This window comes from Pongo abelii, chromosome 13 (genome assembly GCF_028885655.2).
Source record: "Pongo abelii isolate AG06213 chromosome 13, NHGRI_mPonAbe1-v2.0_pri, whole genome shotgun sequence".
In the NCBI taxonomy this organism is placed as follows: domain Eukaryota; kingdom Metazoa; phylum Chordata; class Mammalia; order Primates; family Hominidae; genus Pongo; species Pongo abelii.
The window spans coordinates 114,197,376-114,213,418 of NC_071998.2; the positions used below are offsets into that span (position 1 = coordinate 114,197,376).

Here is a 16,043-nt window from a genome sequence, read left to right on the forward strand (position 1 = left end):
AATTTTTATAGAGACGGGGTTTCACCATGTTGGCTAGGCTGGTCTTGAACTCCTGACCTCAGGTGATCTGCCCACCTCAGCCTCCTTAAGTGCTGGGATTGCAGGCGTGAGCCACCGTGCCCAGCCCTGAGCTTTTATATTCACAAAGATTAAAAAAAAATCTTGGTAAAAATGAATTACAGGGCTTGCTACGTAAAAGCACCCCATACAAACTTTCTCAAACAGCTCTAATGCAAATTATCTAATAACTTTATCTTTAAAGTAACCAAATCTTCCAAGTTATAATTTTACAACTTTCATCCTCAAATTACCACATCTATTAATGCCATCAATCTAAAAACCAATTAGTTTCCTTCCAACTTTAAAGATGAGCACTGAGCAGATGAATATATCACTCCCTAAAACTACTGAACATTTTTAACATCCAGTTTTCTGGTTTGCAGAGTTATACAAGAAAAGCCTTTGAGGAAGAATGAATTTCATCTTAAATCTACTGAAAGCCCTAATTTAGTTAATAACTTGAACTGATTAAATATTTATGAAAACAGGACACTGCATGTAGTTTTTCATAATGGCCACCTGTTTGGAAATGTTAATTCTGTGGTTTAGGGTATCACAGGCCACCTGGTAGTAAAAAATAAGAGCAAATACCTTTTCCTTAGTTTTCCAAGGCCTTTCTGAAATGCTTTATATTAAAGCACATAAGTGTGGGGCTTGGGGTGGGGGAGTTTCAACTATACAGAAAAATGCTATCTTTCATATTGCCACCTACTACATAGTTTTAAACTGTTTCAAACTATACCAGAGCACACTTAATGGTTTCATGTTACAATAGTCCTTAGTATAGTTTTATGTTACAATAGTCCTTAGTGTGTTTTGGCATAGAAACATCAGAGGTTTTAACATAATTAATGCTGAGAAGTTTAATTTCTACCACAAATTGAATTAATACCTTTAAGATATAAAGAAAAAACACTGTCAAAATTTTGGCAATAACTCTAACAAATTTTCTTCTCTGTGTCAGAATCTAACTTTCTGACAGTAAATTATGAACTAAACTTCCCTTATACGATCAGATGTAAGAAATGCTTTCATTTTCTAAAAATGTTTTTCTTCAGTAATATTATCAGTAAATCCTAGATTGCTTAATTAAGATAAATACAATATAAAATTTTATCTAAAACATAGAAGAAACTTCATTCCTTCAAAACAGGCACTTTGTAAACGTTTACCTAGAAAATATTTTTGTAACTACCAAAAATGGTAAATATCCTATAGTCTTTATAATTTAAAAAGCATATAAATGAACCATGGAACACTAAGACTATACATTAATTTGCAAAACTTCTAGACCTATACTAATACATTTTATGCAACTTATTTGAGTCTATGTAAGTCTAAACTGCTATATTTATAGTTACTACTGAAGTATTCTTCCCAAATAATCAAAACATTTCAAACTGAGATAAAATGGATTAAAAGGCCTACAACTCAAGATACCTAAAGTGATTCCTTAAGGAAAACATTCTAATTATTTGTATTAACTAATTTTAGTTACCAGTTACAAAAATTGAAGAAGGATAATAAGATAAAGCATAGGAGTGAGAAATGCTAAATTAAAGGTGGGACCATAACAATTTTTCGCTCAAATAATTTTCCAGACTGTAAGTTCCTTGCTATGAGCGCTGACACATAAAACAGGAAGCATAATAGGCATCTCTTATATGATTCAAATTACAAACAGCTTTATTAAGAGCCAGCTAAATACTTTCATTTTCTCTTATTAGTCCACCATATTATGCAGCCAGTTCAGGTCTACGGCATCTGATTTTAAAATGCCAGAATAAAGTTTATGCTTCTTTAACTGTCATATATGTATACAGCATTTTACAATTCTCTTAATAAAAATGTAAACCTTAGGGCTTAGTTCTTCTAATTAAACAACCATTGTTTTCATTCTAGTTAACCTATGTGAGGAATATAAGCTACTGAAATGGACTGTCAGTACTTCCCAGTTTAGAAAACTTAAAAATAATTAGTTTTGTTCTTAAAAAATGATATTTAAAGCATAAGCACAATTTGGATCTCTAGCTAAAAGACAAGTAAAAACACCAATGGAAACAACTTGTAAGCTAGAAACGCAGCACTGGAGAAAAAGGAACTGAATTGCAATTTAAAAGACTACTATAATATGTGATTTTGCTGTTAACGTGTGAAGTATATATGACTCAAATTTTACTTCTTAAATACACTATGTGGTTGAACTGTTTTAAAATAAGTATTAGATATAACTTCCAATGCATTCTTTTTTTTTTTTTTTTTTCTTTTGAGATGGCGGAGTCTCACTCTGTTGCCCAGGCTGGAGTGCAATGGTGCAATTGCGGCTCACTGCAACCTCCGCCTCCCGGTTTCATACGATTCTCCCGCCTCAGCCTCCTGAGTAGCTGGGATTACAGGTGCACACCACCATGCCCGGTTAATTTTTGTATTTTTAGTAGAGACAGGGTTCCACCTGTTGGTCAGGCTGATCTCAAACTCCTGACCTCGTGATCTGCCCACCTTGGCCTCCCAAAGTCCTGGGATTACAGGCATGAGCCACCGCGCCCGGCCTCAATGCATTCTAATAGGGCAATAATGAGATAACTACTACTACTTTTTTTTTTTTGAGATGAAGTTTTGCTCTTGTTGCCCAGGCTGGAGTGCAATGACGGGATCTCGGCTCACTGCAACCTCCACCTCCCGGGTTCAAGCGATTCTCCTGCCTCAGCCTCTGGAGTAGCTGGGATTACAGGCATGTGCCACCAAGCCCGGATAATTTTTTGTAATTTTAGTAGAGACGGTGTTTATCCATGTTGGTCAGGCTGGTCTCGAACTCCTGACCTCAGGTGATCCACCCGCCTCGGCCTTCCAAAGTGTTGGGATTACAGGCGTGAGCCACCGCACCCAGCCAACTTTCTATTTTAACAAATATAACTAACATTAGTGGTGACGAGAAAAATACTTTCTTTGAGATAGAACTTACTTCTGCCTATCAAATAATAGCCAATGGATAAGTTCATCCTTCATATTACCAAAGTCCTTAGCTCTTTAATTATTCTGATTGTAACAGGATAATCTATCTGAAGTTTTGGATTTTTATACATCTACTTTTATTCCACTAACATATTTCTTGGAAGAGTAATGCTGATCTACAACAGTAATATCCGATAGAAATATGTGAGCCATTATAATCCGAGTAATTTTTAATTTTCTGGTAGTCACATTAAAAAAGGTTAAAAGAGGCTGGGTGCGGTGGCTCATGCCTGTAATCCCAGCACTTTGGGAGGCCGAGGCGGGAGGTGGGTGGATCACTTGAAGTCACAAGTTCCAGACCAGCCTGGCCAACATGGCAAAACCCCATCTCTACTAAAAATACAAAAATTAGCCTGGTGTAGTGTGCCTTCCTGTAATCTCAACTACTCAGGAGGCTGAGGCACGAGAATTGCTTGAACCTGGAAGCAGAGGTTGCAGTGAACCCAGATGGTGCCACTGCACTCCAGCATGGGTGACAGAAATTGTCTCAAAAAAAAAAAAAAGTTAAAAGAAAATAGGTAAAATTATTTTTAGTAATATATTTTATTTATCCCAGTTTATACAAAATATCATTTCAACATGTTGTCAATATTAAAATTATTGAGGTATTAAAAAAATCTTGGTACTAAGTCTTTGAAATCTGGTATTTTACACCTACAGCACATCTCAATTCACACTAGCCACATTTCAAATCTTCAACTGTCACATGTGGCCACTGGCTAGTACTAGACAGTGCAACTCTAGAATATTTAAGATTATAAAGTAATACTCAAAACTTTTATCAACAACTTGAGGTAAAATTCACACTTAAAGTTTTGGTAAAATTAGAGAATGCTGATCATAACATTCATGAGACTGGATGCAAAACATGAACTTATTTTTAATTTTCAGCTAGCTTTATTTTACCCATGCTTCCTTTTTTCCATCACTAAAAAGTGAAACTTCAACACAGTCCAAACTAAACAGTAAGTACTTACTAAAACCTTGTTATAAAGTTTTTTTTTTTTTTTTTTTAGCGTTCTTAGCTATTGCAAACAATGTAGAAGTTCAATTTTTGAATATAAAATCCTGAGTGTAAAGAAGAATGCTTTGCCAAAATGCAAATTTTTGGTTTTTTCAAAGTGGAAGACAGCAAATTACAAAAGCAGAGTATGATTTAACAAAACTATATGAACAAAGGACATAAGTCTTCTTACATGTCAGGTTACCACAACAGAAATAACAGATCGGGGTAACTCAAATGATCCACTAATGAACACAAGTGTAATTAAATCCTCATAGAACAAGTGCCTGTTTGAATTATAACATTTGCTTTTTCTAAACGTAACTAGAATATATGTTTCACATTCTGTCCTCCTAGCAATTTTCCAAACTCTAAAATTTTGAAAACATTAATCTCCAACGAAAATGCCAATATTGAAAAGCAGTCTTTAACAGGATGTAAAGACCTCTATTTCTTCAAAAATTGAACGTGGAAGTAAACAACGTAAGAAAGGCATGTGAAGTTAGAACAGTGGTACAGCTTTTTAGACAGCTAAAAGGTTTTTTAAAAAGAAGAATCTATTAATATTCTTAATATTGTAAAAAGCTTTTAACTAAGTTTGTATGTTTAACCATTAAAAGGCTGCACTGGCTAACATTTGTTTCTTTGCTTTTGAGTGACATTTTAACACTGTGGTATAGTAATGTTAGCTTTCTCAGGTTAACCAAAAGTTCCTACTGGAACTTAAAAGTTTGGCCAATACAAAATTGGAAAAAAGATTACTTAAAGCACTTTATTTGGGATACAAAGTCACCCACCCACAATGGGTAGGGGGAGAGTAGAAATGAAAAAAAAAGAAAGGCCCTGGGTAAGGGGAGAGGAGGAATTAAAGAGGGAACCCAAGGGTTATGAAAATATAAATAAATCACTGGATTAGATTTACTTTATGCCAGGGATTACTTGAGTCAATTTTGGTGTGAAGGATGTATCTGCCGGTATCTTAAACGGTTGCCTTGGGATTTGAAGGATGGAAATGACAGCTACCCTCATCTTCTCCCATCCTGAAAGCTAAGGATAGGAAAAAGTACAGCTGCTTCTCTGGGAAACAAAGATGCTTTCTACCATTCTTCTAAGATGGTGGAAGAGTCTCCTCAAGAGGCTACACCAAGAAGGAAAAATGAGAGAGGGAAAGAAGAAAGCCATAGCAGAATTTCCTGGCTGTGTTTCATGCCATTGCTCCTAGCCACAACCCCTGTGCAACCACTCAGGTCCGGCCATCCCCATCCTGGGAGGTTAAGCCCTCCCAGGGCATTGTTTGGCCGGGGTTCCTATTTACCACTCAGATCGCCTCCACCACCCCCTACGCGAGGGTCTCGGGAAGCCCCAGGGCAGAAGCTGAAAAGCTAGGAGAAGACTTGGTTTCGAGGACCCCTTACTAATTGGTGTAGGAAAGGGAGAGTGAAGGCGGGCCTTTGCTTGGGTGGGTTCCTTAGGGGTCAGAGGCGTCCGCTCGGCCAGTGTCGAAGGAAGGTGGCCATTTGAGCCGGTCGCTCCGCATCGAAAAAGCCCTACCAGAGAGAGGGGCCTCCGCAGGGCCCGGGTTCCGTCCGAGTGTCAGGTGCGGCCCTCAGTTCCCAACCCTCGAGGCACCAGGGGCGACAGCGCACAGGCCCCAGGGCTGAGACTGGTCTCCCGCCCGACCGCCGGGGACCAGGCACCCGGGCTGGGGCCCGAGCCGCATCGTGCCCGCCCCCGCCCTACCTGAGGGGGCCCGGGCGGGGTCGCTAAGGGCCGCTCCCGGGAGCCCCGCGACGGCGCGGCTTGGCGACGGAGGCGCCTCGTCTCGCCGGGGCAGAGCTCGGCGGAGGTTTCACGACCTCAAACTCCATCGGGAGCTACAGGGACAGCCCCGTTGGCGGCGGCAAAGGCCGCGACGGGGCCTCCTCCTCCTCCCTCTCCCTCCACCTCCGCCTCCTCCTCCTCCTCCTCCTCCTCACCACGGAGGCGGACCTGGAGGGATCCCGACCTAGCTCTCGCGAGAAGTTACTCCCCACTTAACGCGAGATTACGCAAGCCCGGGAGTCGGGAGTTGGAAGGAAAGCGTAGTAGCCCCAGCCACCCAAACTGCGCATCAACTTCCCTCTGCCTCAGCGGATCCACCCCTATCACGTGACAAGGGAGCCCCGGAGCACTGTGGGAGGTACTGTGAGAAGGACTAGGCAAGCCGAAGGGATTGATGGGAAATTCCCTGCACATTTATCTGCGCCTTGAGCCGGCTTCCTGGACGCTGGTTTGAGCCAGTGTCTTAACTCCGTTCGTGAAAAGCGTGGAATCCATTGAGCAGAATCTGATACATCTGTGTCACATTCTTCTTCACGCTCCTGTAATGACATGCTGACAGGATCCCTCAATCCCTTTACAAAGATGTCAAGTAATCTCCCCATTACAAAAACAAAAAGAAAACATGTATTTGGCAGGCACTTCCACATCTCACTTCTTTATTAAAGAGAAAACTCTGTTTCTAGACAAAGAGTCCAAAGTCGGGGTGGGGGGGAAGAAAGCTCTGAGCTCCTCAAAAGCTGGCAAAGATAAAAAATTTAAGCACAAATTCTGGCATCATATCTCAAATATTTGTTGAAGCTTTTTCCACAGCGAACTAAGGTAAGAATTATTCTTACAGTTTATAATGTATAGATGAAACAGACTTGGAATAGGGATAAGAGAATTAACATTTATAAACTACTTAGTATGTGTCAGGTCCTGTGTTAGGTGATATTTAATTTTAAATATTTTAGTTTTATTTACATTTCATTTAATTAGCAAAGTGATCCTAGAAGGCAGATACAATGTACCCCTTGTTACTGATGAGAAACTAAAGAATGTAGGCTAGAAAATGACCATGATGCCGGGCGCGGTGGCTCATGCCTGTAATACTAGCACTTTGGGAAGCCAAGGCAGGTGGACCACCAGGTCAGAAGTTAGAGACCAGTCTGGCCAACATAGTGAAACCCTGTCTCTACTAAAAATACAAAAATTAGCCGGGTGTGGTGGCGGGCACCTGTAATCTCAGCTACTCGGGGGGCTGAGGCAGGAGAATCGCGTGAACCCGGGAGACGGAGGTTGCAGTGAGCCAAGACCGCGCCATTGCACTACAGCCAGGCGTGGGGCAGTGCCAGACTCCATCTCAACAAAAAAAAAAAAGAAAAAAAATGACTATGACTTGTAATTAAACTCAAGCCACTTTCCAATGTGAAATCAGATGTCCAACAACAAAAATATGGAAGTAAACCTACGATAAATTAGAATATGGAAAGGTTGCTTCTACAGTTTTAACAAAATATATGGTTATTACCTATTATATTTGTCTGAATGACAGGCAAAAATCAGTGTTTTTGAAAAAAGATTCATTGGCCACATCAAAGACGTTTCTTCCACACATTATCTTTTTCGTTCTCTTCTCTTTATGAAACATATGCCAAGCCTAGAAAACTGTTAACAACCAATAATTGTTTCAGTAATTTCAACTGGACAGTGATAGGTAATTTTACATGTACATATTTGTTTTCCACCCTACTGTGTGTATATATATACACACATATATACATATATGCACATATATACATACATATAAATATATATACATATATACATACATATAAGTATATATACACATATATACATACATATTATATACACATATATGTACATATATTTTTTTTTGAGACGGAGTCTCACTCTGTCGCACAGGCTGGAGTGCAATGGCGCGATCTCGGCTCACTGCAACCTCCACCTCCCGGGTTCAAAGAATTCTCCTGCCTTAGCCTCCCCAGTAGCTGGAATTACAGGCGGCTGTCATCATGCCTGGCTAAATTTCTTTTTTGTATTTTTGTAGAGATGGGTTTTCACCATGTTGGCCAGGCTGGTCTTGACCTCAGAAGACCCGCCTGCCTCGGCCTCCAAAAGTGCTGGGATTGCAGGCGTGAGCCACCATGCCAGGCCAAATTTTTCCATTCTACTGGATATATTCACATTTCACTAGATGGGAGAATATATATTTCTGATAATCTGAGATTTTTCAAAGGTGTCCTGGTCACCATATTTATTTTTGAGACGGGGTCTCGCTCCCTCACTCAGGCTGACTGCAGTGGTGCGATCTCGGCTTACTGCAACCTCCGCCTCCCAGGTTCAAGGGATTCTCCTGCCTCAGACTCCTGAGTAGCTGGGATTACAGGCGAGCGCCACCATGCCCGGCTAATTTTTGTATTTTTAGTGAAGGATTTTCATCAGGTTGGCCAGGCTTGTCTCGAACTCCTGACCTCAAGTGATCTGCCAGCCTCAGCCTCCCAAAGTGTTAGGATTACAGGCCTGAGCCTCAGCGCCCGGCGCTGACCACCATATTTAAAATTATAATTCCATCCCCCTTCTCTGGTACTCCCTATTCCTGATTTTTCTCCAAATTCCTTCTCAAAATTTGACATACATGGATTTTACTTACTTGTTTACTGTTTGTCTCCCTTCACTACAGTGTTTCACAAGAGCAGGAATTTTTGTCTGTATACCTAACTTATACTTCATTATAAGGACTCAGGAAGTATTTGCTAGATGAATGATTAATGTATAGTCAGGAGAAATTGTATCCTTCAAAATTCAAAGATGAAGACAAAACACATTGTTCTCCATTCCCACCTCCAGTTTATTATTTCTTACGTAAACATGTAAGATAGTTACATCCCAGGAAAAAGGGCAAATGTTTTTCTCTTACAACAAAGTAACGACTACCTTTTCAAGATCTTTTATACGTAAATGGAGTAAATGAAGAGGCTGAACTCAAACACTTTGCATTTTTCTGTCATATCAGAAACACAAACTAAATGTGAATATGTTAAATGAATAAATTCTATACTTTGACATACCTGCACTTTAAAAAAAGATTCCATTTTCCTGAAAATTTTTAGACATATCATGCAAACAGACACTCTTCCTAGGAATGTTTGGAGATCATTCTGTGCTACTGAACAGGAATAAATAATATAAATAATAACCATCACTTTCACAAAACACCCCTCCCCCAGCAAAAATCTCAAAGTGCTCACAAAAAATTTTACAACAATCTTACAAGGCACACATAAAACTTAAACATAGTTTCAACCAATTTTTTTTTTTCAAATATCCAAGATAGTAGATACTAATTCCTAAAAAATCAGATTACTATTCTTTTACCCTCTCCTCCCATCTCCATCCTTCCCCCTTCCCCCCACGCCATTTTATAATAGGAAGCAAAAATAACAAAAGTACTTCAATCACTAGTAAACTATTTCTGAAAAGAAAATATTTTCACACCAACAAACTGCCAATCTTAGGTCAAATGGAAGCAATGAGCTATGAATGAAAAGTTAGCAATGAGCTATCATACTTTCCAGTGGAAAAAGATCCACTAATTAGAAAAATTATGTCTCCAATGGAGTACTTAAGTAACAAAGTTCATAAAGACACAAAACCGTCCTCTCTTGGATTCCCCTCTTCTGTTCTCAGGAAGAATTAAATATAAAATCATGGAATTTTAGACCTGGAAATGATCTTTCAAATGACCAAGATCAAAGTTATTTTACATATAAAGTTAAAAAGTTCAAGGTGAAGTTCAGCACAATGTCACTAACTAGTAACATTGGGTTATGAAGTCGGTTTTTTCATCAAACGAGACCCGCATTCTTGAAAGTCTCTAGGAAAGTTAAAATTCAGTGGAGAATGTCTTTCCCACAAAAGTATCAAAAAAAGGTTAACACTTATAACAATGAACATGTGATTCATCACACAATTTTTATAAATGGTACAAAGTATATTACATTTTAAAATATAGAAGGGCTTCAATAGAAATTAAATACAGTAGAAATTCTACATAAAGCTAAGTTAGCTAGAGGAGGACTAGAACAGCTTGAAAGAAAGATGCATCTAGTCAGTCTTCTTTACCAAAAGCAGTTCCTGTGTTTTAGAGAATATTATTTGCCCTGCAGTATATTTTAATCTTTGTTAAAATAATTTTTAAAAGTTTTGTGTTATATGTAGACGGGGATATTAGAGAACTATGGCTCGGAACACCATCTCAAATATGACTCTCACTAAAATAATCATACAGTCATGGTTTTCCTTTTGGCATATTTTTGGAAATATAAAACCCTAGGGATGGTTAAGATTTTTATCAACACATAGTGAATGGAAATTACATTAATGTAAATGAAAAAATACAACACTAATAGCTACCCCTTTTTAAATTGCTCATCTAGTAACAGCTAGAATATATATTGCCAATTCAAAATTTAAAATGACATGGATGAACCTCAAAGTCATTATGCTGGGTGGAAAAGCATTTCAAGAGGGAACGTACTATAAGATTCTGTTTATGTGACAGTCCAGAAAAGGCAAAATAATAGTGACGGAGAACTGTAGCCAGGATTAGAGCTAGAAGGAACTGACTACAAACGGACGGCATGAGAGAGCTGTTGGGAGTGAAGGAACTGTTCTGTACCGACTGCAGTAGTGGTGCACAAATCTTTGTGTTAAAATTCACAGAACTATACACCAAGAAGAAATTTCAATTTTACTTCATGTTAAATAAAAAATAAAATAGAGAGGAACTTTTAAAACAGTAGAACAGATATCTCAGGTAAAGGCAGAATTTCTCATTTTTCACAGCTTCATGCCAATGGTATAATTTTACTGGCCACAAAATTATTAAATCCAATTGTATTAAATAAAATCAAGAAACTTGGGCCCAATTAACCATTTCTTAAGTATGTATACTAATAAGGCATGGAAATAAAAGTATTTTAAGGATTATTAACCCTTTATAAAAAAATTCTGCTATTCCCAAGTGAATCTGAATTGTTACTTTATACATTTTAAAATGAAAAGTATCTTGGTGTTTAGTTTGGAATCCAAGAACAGCTGGCAAAAAGTTAAAAAAAAATTTTTTAGTGCCATCTGTTCTAAAGTGACTAGAAACAGATAATAGTGTTTTTACCTTTATTTTCTCTTGTTATCCTAATTCATTAAAGTTTTTATATGATTGGATTTTATACTTAAATCAATTATCTAGAGACTCCAAATCAGAATCTGCAAATACTGCTGGATCCTTTGTCAGTAGAATCAAGAATATATAAGAGAGGAACACTATTTCTCTAGGGCTACTACTGAGACTTATATGTAAGGTATGAGATGAGACAGAATCCCCTCAGCTTTACTGTGCCTCCCATAACTTTGGAACTGTTAGAAGTTCAGACAGAATGATTATGTGTAAGCTGACAAAATATAAGAAACAAAGATTGGGGGGATGAAATATTACAAATGCTGCATCTCTACAGAAAGACTTGCCTAATAGAATAATACAAACTTTTTATAACAAGTCTGTGATTATAATTATAGTAGACTTTGCCTTTTGAGATCAGGCCTAGATAGTTTTTCACCACTGCTTCTGCCATGGACAGAGGTTAAGTGCTTTTTGAGAGCAGACTTGTGCTTGAAATCCATATCACAACAGTGGCATTTGTATGGCCGATCCCCACTGTGTATGTTCAAGTGGTCCTGAAGTGTGCTTTTGGCAGTAAATGTCTTCAAGCACACAGTACACTGAAAGGGCCGTATGCCCATGTGTCCTCGAATGTGTCGGTTGAGATTTTTCTTCTGTGTAAATGTTTTCCCGCACTGTAAGCATAAGAATAGTTTATGCATTTTAAGGTGGCGCAGATAGTTTTCAACGTGAAGAAAGCCTCGAGGACACCTGGGGCACTGGTGCCTCAGTGAATAACCTTCCTCCAGATTCTGAATCTCACTCACTGTACTATAACTTCCTTCAGTATTCTCACAAAATAAGCCCTGATCTTGATTCCCAGGAACTTCAGCCACTCTGCTCTCAACTGTAGAATTGATCAATGAATGCTGTGTTTCAGAGAAATACATGCTTGCTTTTGAAGAGGTACAAGGCTGTGAAAACTGCCCATTTTCGACACCAGCTGTACTGATGGATTCTACGTGAAGGATACAAATTTCATTGTCTTTAAAACCTATGTCTACCGTAGACAGCTCTGGTGACTTCATTTCCTTTCTCTCTGATGTCAGACTCTCTACTGTAGACTGCAAAGCATTGCTTTCCTCTTCTTTAACATGGAAATCTATGTTTACAGGACTATCTTCTGAAATTTCAATTATCTCACAGTCTTTATCAGAATTTTCATCTTCATTCTTAACATCAGGATCAGAAGACTGACACAGGTCAGTGTGTTGGTTGTTGTTTTTCATAGAAAGATCAATTTCCAGATACTTTGACAAAGCTTCTGTGCACTTTTCCACAATGTGAACCATCTGAAGGTAACTGGCAGCAGTCAAGTATTTCAAAAGCTCTTTCCTTTTAACTTCAAGTGCTCCAGTATAGCAAGACAGTAACAATTTTCTGCCAACTTCTGCACTCTGTAAGATGGTGATTCTGACATGTTTTGACTGTGTGAGTAAAAACTGATCTCTCATAAAAGTGGAGCAAGCAGCCAAAATCACCTTGTGCCCCTGGAACTCAGTGTCATTAATGTAAATTGATACATCACAAAATAAATTCTGCTGTCTCAAAAGATTCATTTTCTGCAAGACCACATCTCCTTGCTGTTCAAACTGGAAATGCAGAACATCAGACTCAGCAGCCATGATCACAATCTAAGCAAAATAAAACACAAACATTGATGTAATAAGGCTAGGGAATGCTTTCCCATGCTGTAATAGTGAAAACAAACGAAAAACCCCAAACCTGAATTAGGAAAAAGAAGACTCAAAGTCTAATCTAGGTGTTAGGAACCCTTATGCCACCATCTCAAAACCGAGAACTTTATAATGCACTTCTCTATGATCTCATAGCACATTTTTCATAACTTTGTTACAACATTCATTACAGTGAATTGTAGTGAACAGTTTCTAGCTTGTTTCTTTTGCTAAATGTTGTGTGCCTTGTGGTCAAGAACAATCTGTCAATTTTGAATATCCAGTAATAAGCACTGTGACCACCACAAAGTTGATTTAACATAATATCCCCAATTAGCAACTTTAACGTAATCTCCAAACTTCCTACTCCCCACCACTACAACAGGTCCTCCTTCCGGTTCACCTGGACAACTGCAATGTCTTCCAACAGGTCTTCTTTGTACCACACTCTTCTACATGCCAGATTACCCTCCTGAGTGCCACCAGGATTAACAACCCTTATCTTATTTTATTTTATTTTAAATTTCCCTTTTCTGCTTTAAATCTTCTATCGTTCTCCTCTACCTCCTGGACAGTCCAGATTTCTTAGGAAAGAATAGGAGACCCATCACGATTTGGCTCTAACCCATCTTTATGGCTTTATCACCGTCTATTCTCTTTTTCATACTCGAACCTCGTTCAATACTAAATTTTTCCATCATTACCCAGACAAAAAGACACGAATACACATTTCTTACATTCGCGTTTCCACTTCCCTTTTTCAGCTAGTGATTAGGCTCCTTTAAGCCCAAATCAAGTAAAACTAATAGGACTCCACCTCCCGTTTCAACCAGAGAGAGTCAGCTGCTCTCTGAGCACCGCGAGATGGTGCCTGATTCATCTGTGTTCCTGCACCGAGCACAGGGGCCCACACAGAGCAGGAGGAGCTCAGGGAACATCTGCTGAACTGAAACCGGATCCCAGGTTCAGCACACAGGTATTCTGGAGGCAACCCTGCGAAGGGCCAAGGCCCGATCGGCCAAGTGGTTGCAGCACCAGATTAGCCACTCCGGGGCCGAGCCCAGCTGTCCTCCTCCTCCTCCTCCTCCTCTTCCTCAGGCACCCCCCACCTGAGGACTCTCCTTTGCACTCACTCACCGACTCAGAAAACTAGAGTTAAGGATTTCGCGGCAGCGTCTGCCCAGGCCGGAAGATGGACTTAGCCTGGAAGAAAACACATCCGGTGCCAACCAGCTTTATTCTTTGCTGGGGCCCTCTAGGCGCCCCGGAAGGACATTCTGAGACGGTCTCCCTTCCTCACTTCCCCGCTCTTGGAATGACAGAAAGGCTCCTGAATGCCGGCAAGCCCCATCTCTCTTGTCCCAGTTTCGGCACTCGAGCCGTTGCCCTGCCCACCCCATCCCCTTTTTTTTAAGACGGAGTTTCGCTCTTGTTGCCCAGGCTGGAGTGCAATGGCGCGATTTCGGCTCAATGCAACCTTCGCCTCCCGGGTTCAAGCGACTCTCGCGCCGCAGCCTTGTAGTCAAGTAGCTGAGATTACAGGCGCCCGCCACCACGCCCGGCTCATTTTTGTATTTTTAGTAGAGACGGGGTTTCACCATGTTGGCCAGGCTGGTCTCGAACTCCTGACCTCAGGTGATCCGCCCACCTCGGCCTCCCTAAATGCTGGGATTACCGGCTTGAGCCACCAAGCCCAGCCCGAGCCATTTCCTTTTGTGAGTCCTCCTGAACATCCGAATTGGAGACGGGGTTTGAGGTTCGGTTACGGCACGTCTGTCAGAGTAACCAGACCTTTTATGGATTATTCTGGGACGATTCCTCTCCTTATTGGGGCCACCTACAACTATGAAAGGTGGCAGAGCAGAAACTATCATAAAGATCCGTATTCAAGATTGCCTAGGTAATGCCCCATCAGGAGCTGGCCCCAACCTCTGGATCTAGCTTCACACTTAAATCCGTTCCTCCCTCCCAAAACTTTTGGCCCAGCTGTTTCCTCTGACGTGCCCTAGCCTTTTCCCCACTTTTTTTTTTTTTTTTTTTTTGAGACGGAGTCTCTCTCTGTCGCCCAGGCTATAGTGCCGTGGCTGGATCTCGGCTCACTGCAAGCTCTGCCTCCTGGATTCACGCCATTCTCCTGCCTCAGCCTCCCGAGTAGCTGGGACTTCATGTGCCCACCACCACGCCTGGCTAATTTTTTTTTTTGTATTTTGAGTAGAGACGGGGTTTCACCGTGTTAGCCAGGATGGTCTCGATCTCCTGACCTCGTGATCCGCCTGCCTTGGCCTCCCAAAGTGCTGGGATTACAGGCGTGAGCCACCGAGCCCGGCCTTCCCCAACGTATCTTTAAAGAACCCATTTATAAATCTCATCATCCTTGAAGCCATCCTGAACTGCCCTAAGATAATTGGTTCCCAGTTGGAAACCTGTAATCCCTTTGCCTGCCTTCATTATTGCACTTAACACGCCTGTATTAATTTGTGCCTCATCTAGGCAGAGGTATTTAGGACAGTAGCTTACTGATCTTTGTATTCTTGAAGTCTAGCACTTGGTAGGCATCAAGTATTTGTGCTGAATGAAGATATGTCTGAACAAATTCTTTTTTTTTTGGGCGGGGGGGGACGGAGTCTCACTCTGTCATCCAGGCTGGAGTGCAGTGGCACAACCTCGGCCTACCACAACCTCCGCCTAGCAGGTTCAAGCAATTCTCCTGCCTCAGCCTCCTGAGTAGCTGGGATTACAGGTGCCTGCCACCACACCCAGCTGCTTTTTGTATTTTTAGTAGAGACGGGGTTTCACCATGTTGGCCAGGCTGGTCTCGAACTCCTGACCTCAGGTGATCCACCCGCCCTGGCCTCCCAAAGTGCTGGGATTACAGGCATGAGCCACCGTGCCTGGCATCTGCACCAATTCTATTCTTTCTTTTCTTTTTTTTTTTTTTTTTTTTTGAGACAGAGTCTCGCTCTGTCGCCCAGACTGGAGTGCAGTGGCGCCATCTCGGCTCAGCGCAAGATCCGCCTCCCGGGTTCACGCCATTCTCCTGCCTCAGCCTCCCGAGTAGCTGGGACTACACGCGCCTGCCACCAGGCCCGGCTAATTTTTTGTATTTTTAGTAGAGACTGGGTTTCACCGTGTTAGCCAGGATGGTCTCGATTTCCTGACCTCGTGATCCGCCCGCCTCGGCCTCCCAAAGTGCTGGGATTACAGGCGTGAGCCACCGCGCCCGGCCGCCTCTGAACCAATTCTTAAAGGC

At 40.9% G+C, this 16,043-nt stretch overlaps 2 protein-coding genes across 10 annotated transcripts in view; both read right to left on the bottom strand.

Moving 5' to 3' along the window:
* Positions 1 to 6,086, bottom strand: part of RC3H2 (ring finger and CCCH-type domains 2) — a 56,270-nt gene extending 50,184 nt beyond the window's left edge. For 6 of the 8 annotated variants that reach the window (XM_054521106.2, XM_054521107.2, XM_054521104.2 and 3 more), the window contains exon 1: positions 5,816 to 6,086. The gene's annotated coding sequence lies outside the window, so the exon portion shown is untranslated. The other 2 variants (XM_054521105.2, XM_024252436.3) reach the window with 2 other exon arrangements.
* Positions 6,087 to 8,729: 2,643 nt separating this feature from the next.
* ZBTB6 (zinc finger and BTB domain containing 6) lies at positions 8,730 to 14,138 on the bottom strand. 2 transcript variants are annotated; one of them, XM_002820186.6, is made up of 2 exons: positions 13,931 to 14,138; positions 8,730 to 12,751 (listed from the first exon to the last, which is right to left on the bottom strand). In XM_002820186.6, the coding sequence occupies exon 2, from the start codon at positions 12,740 to 12,742 to the stop codon at positions 11,468 to 11,470; it is 1,275 nt and encodes a 424-aa protein (XP_002820232.1). In that variant the 5' UTR covers positions 12,743 to 12,751; positions 13,931 to 14,138; the 3' UTR covers positions 8,730 to 11,467. The 2 variants fall into 2 exon arrangements, with proteins under 2 accessions (XP_002820232.1, XP_054377086.1); XM_054521111.2 differs by having other exon boundaries at positions 13,531 to 13,945.
* Between the last annotated feature and the right edge of the window lie 1,905 nt (positions 14,139 to 16,043).

What these genes read in the sequence shown, in the direction of transcription:
- ZBTB6 (XM_002820186.6), bottom strand. Translation starts at nt 12,742, where the DNA reads ATGGCTGCTGAGTCTGATGTTCTGCATTTCCAGTTTGAACAGCAAGGA.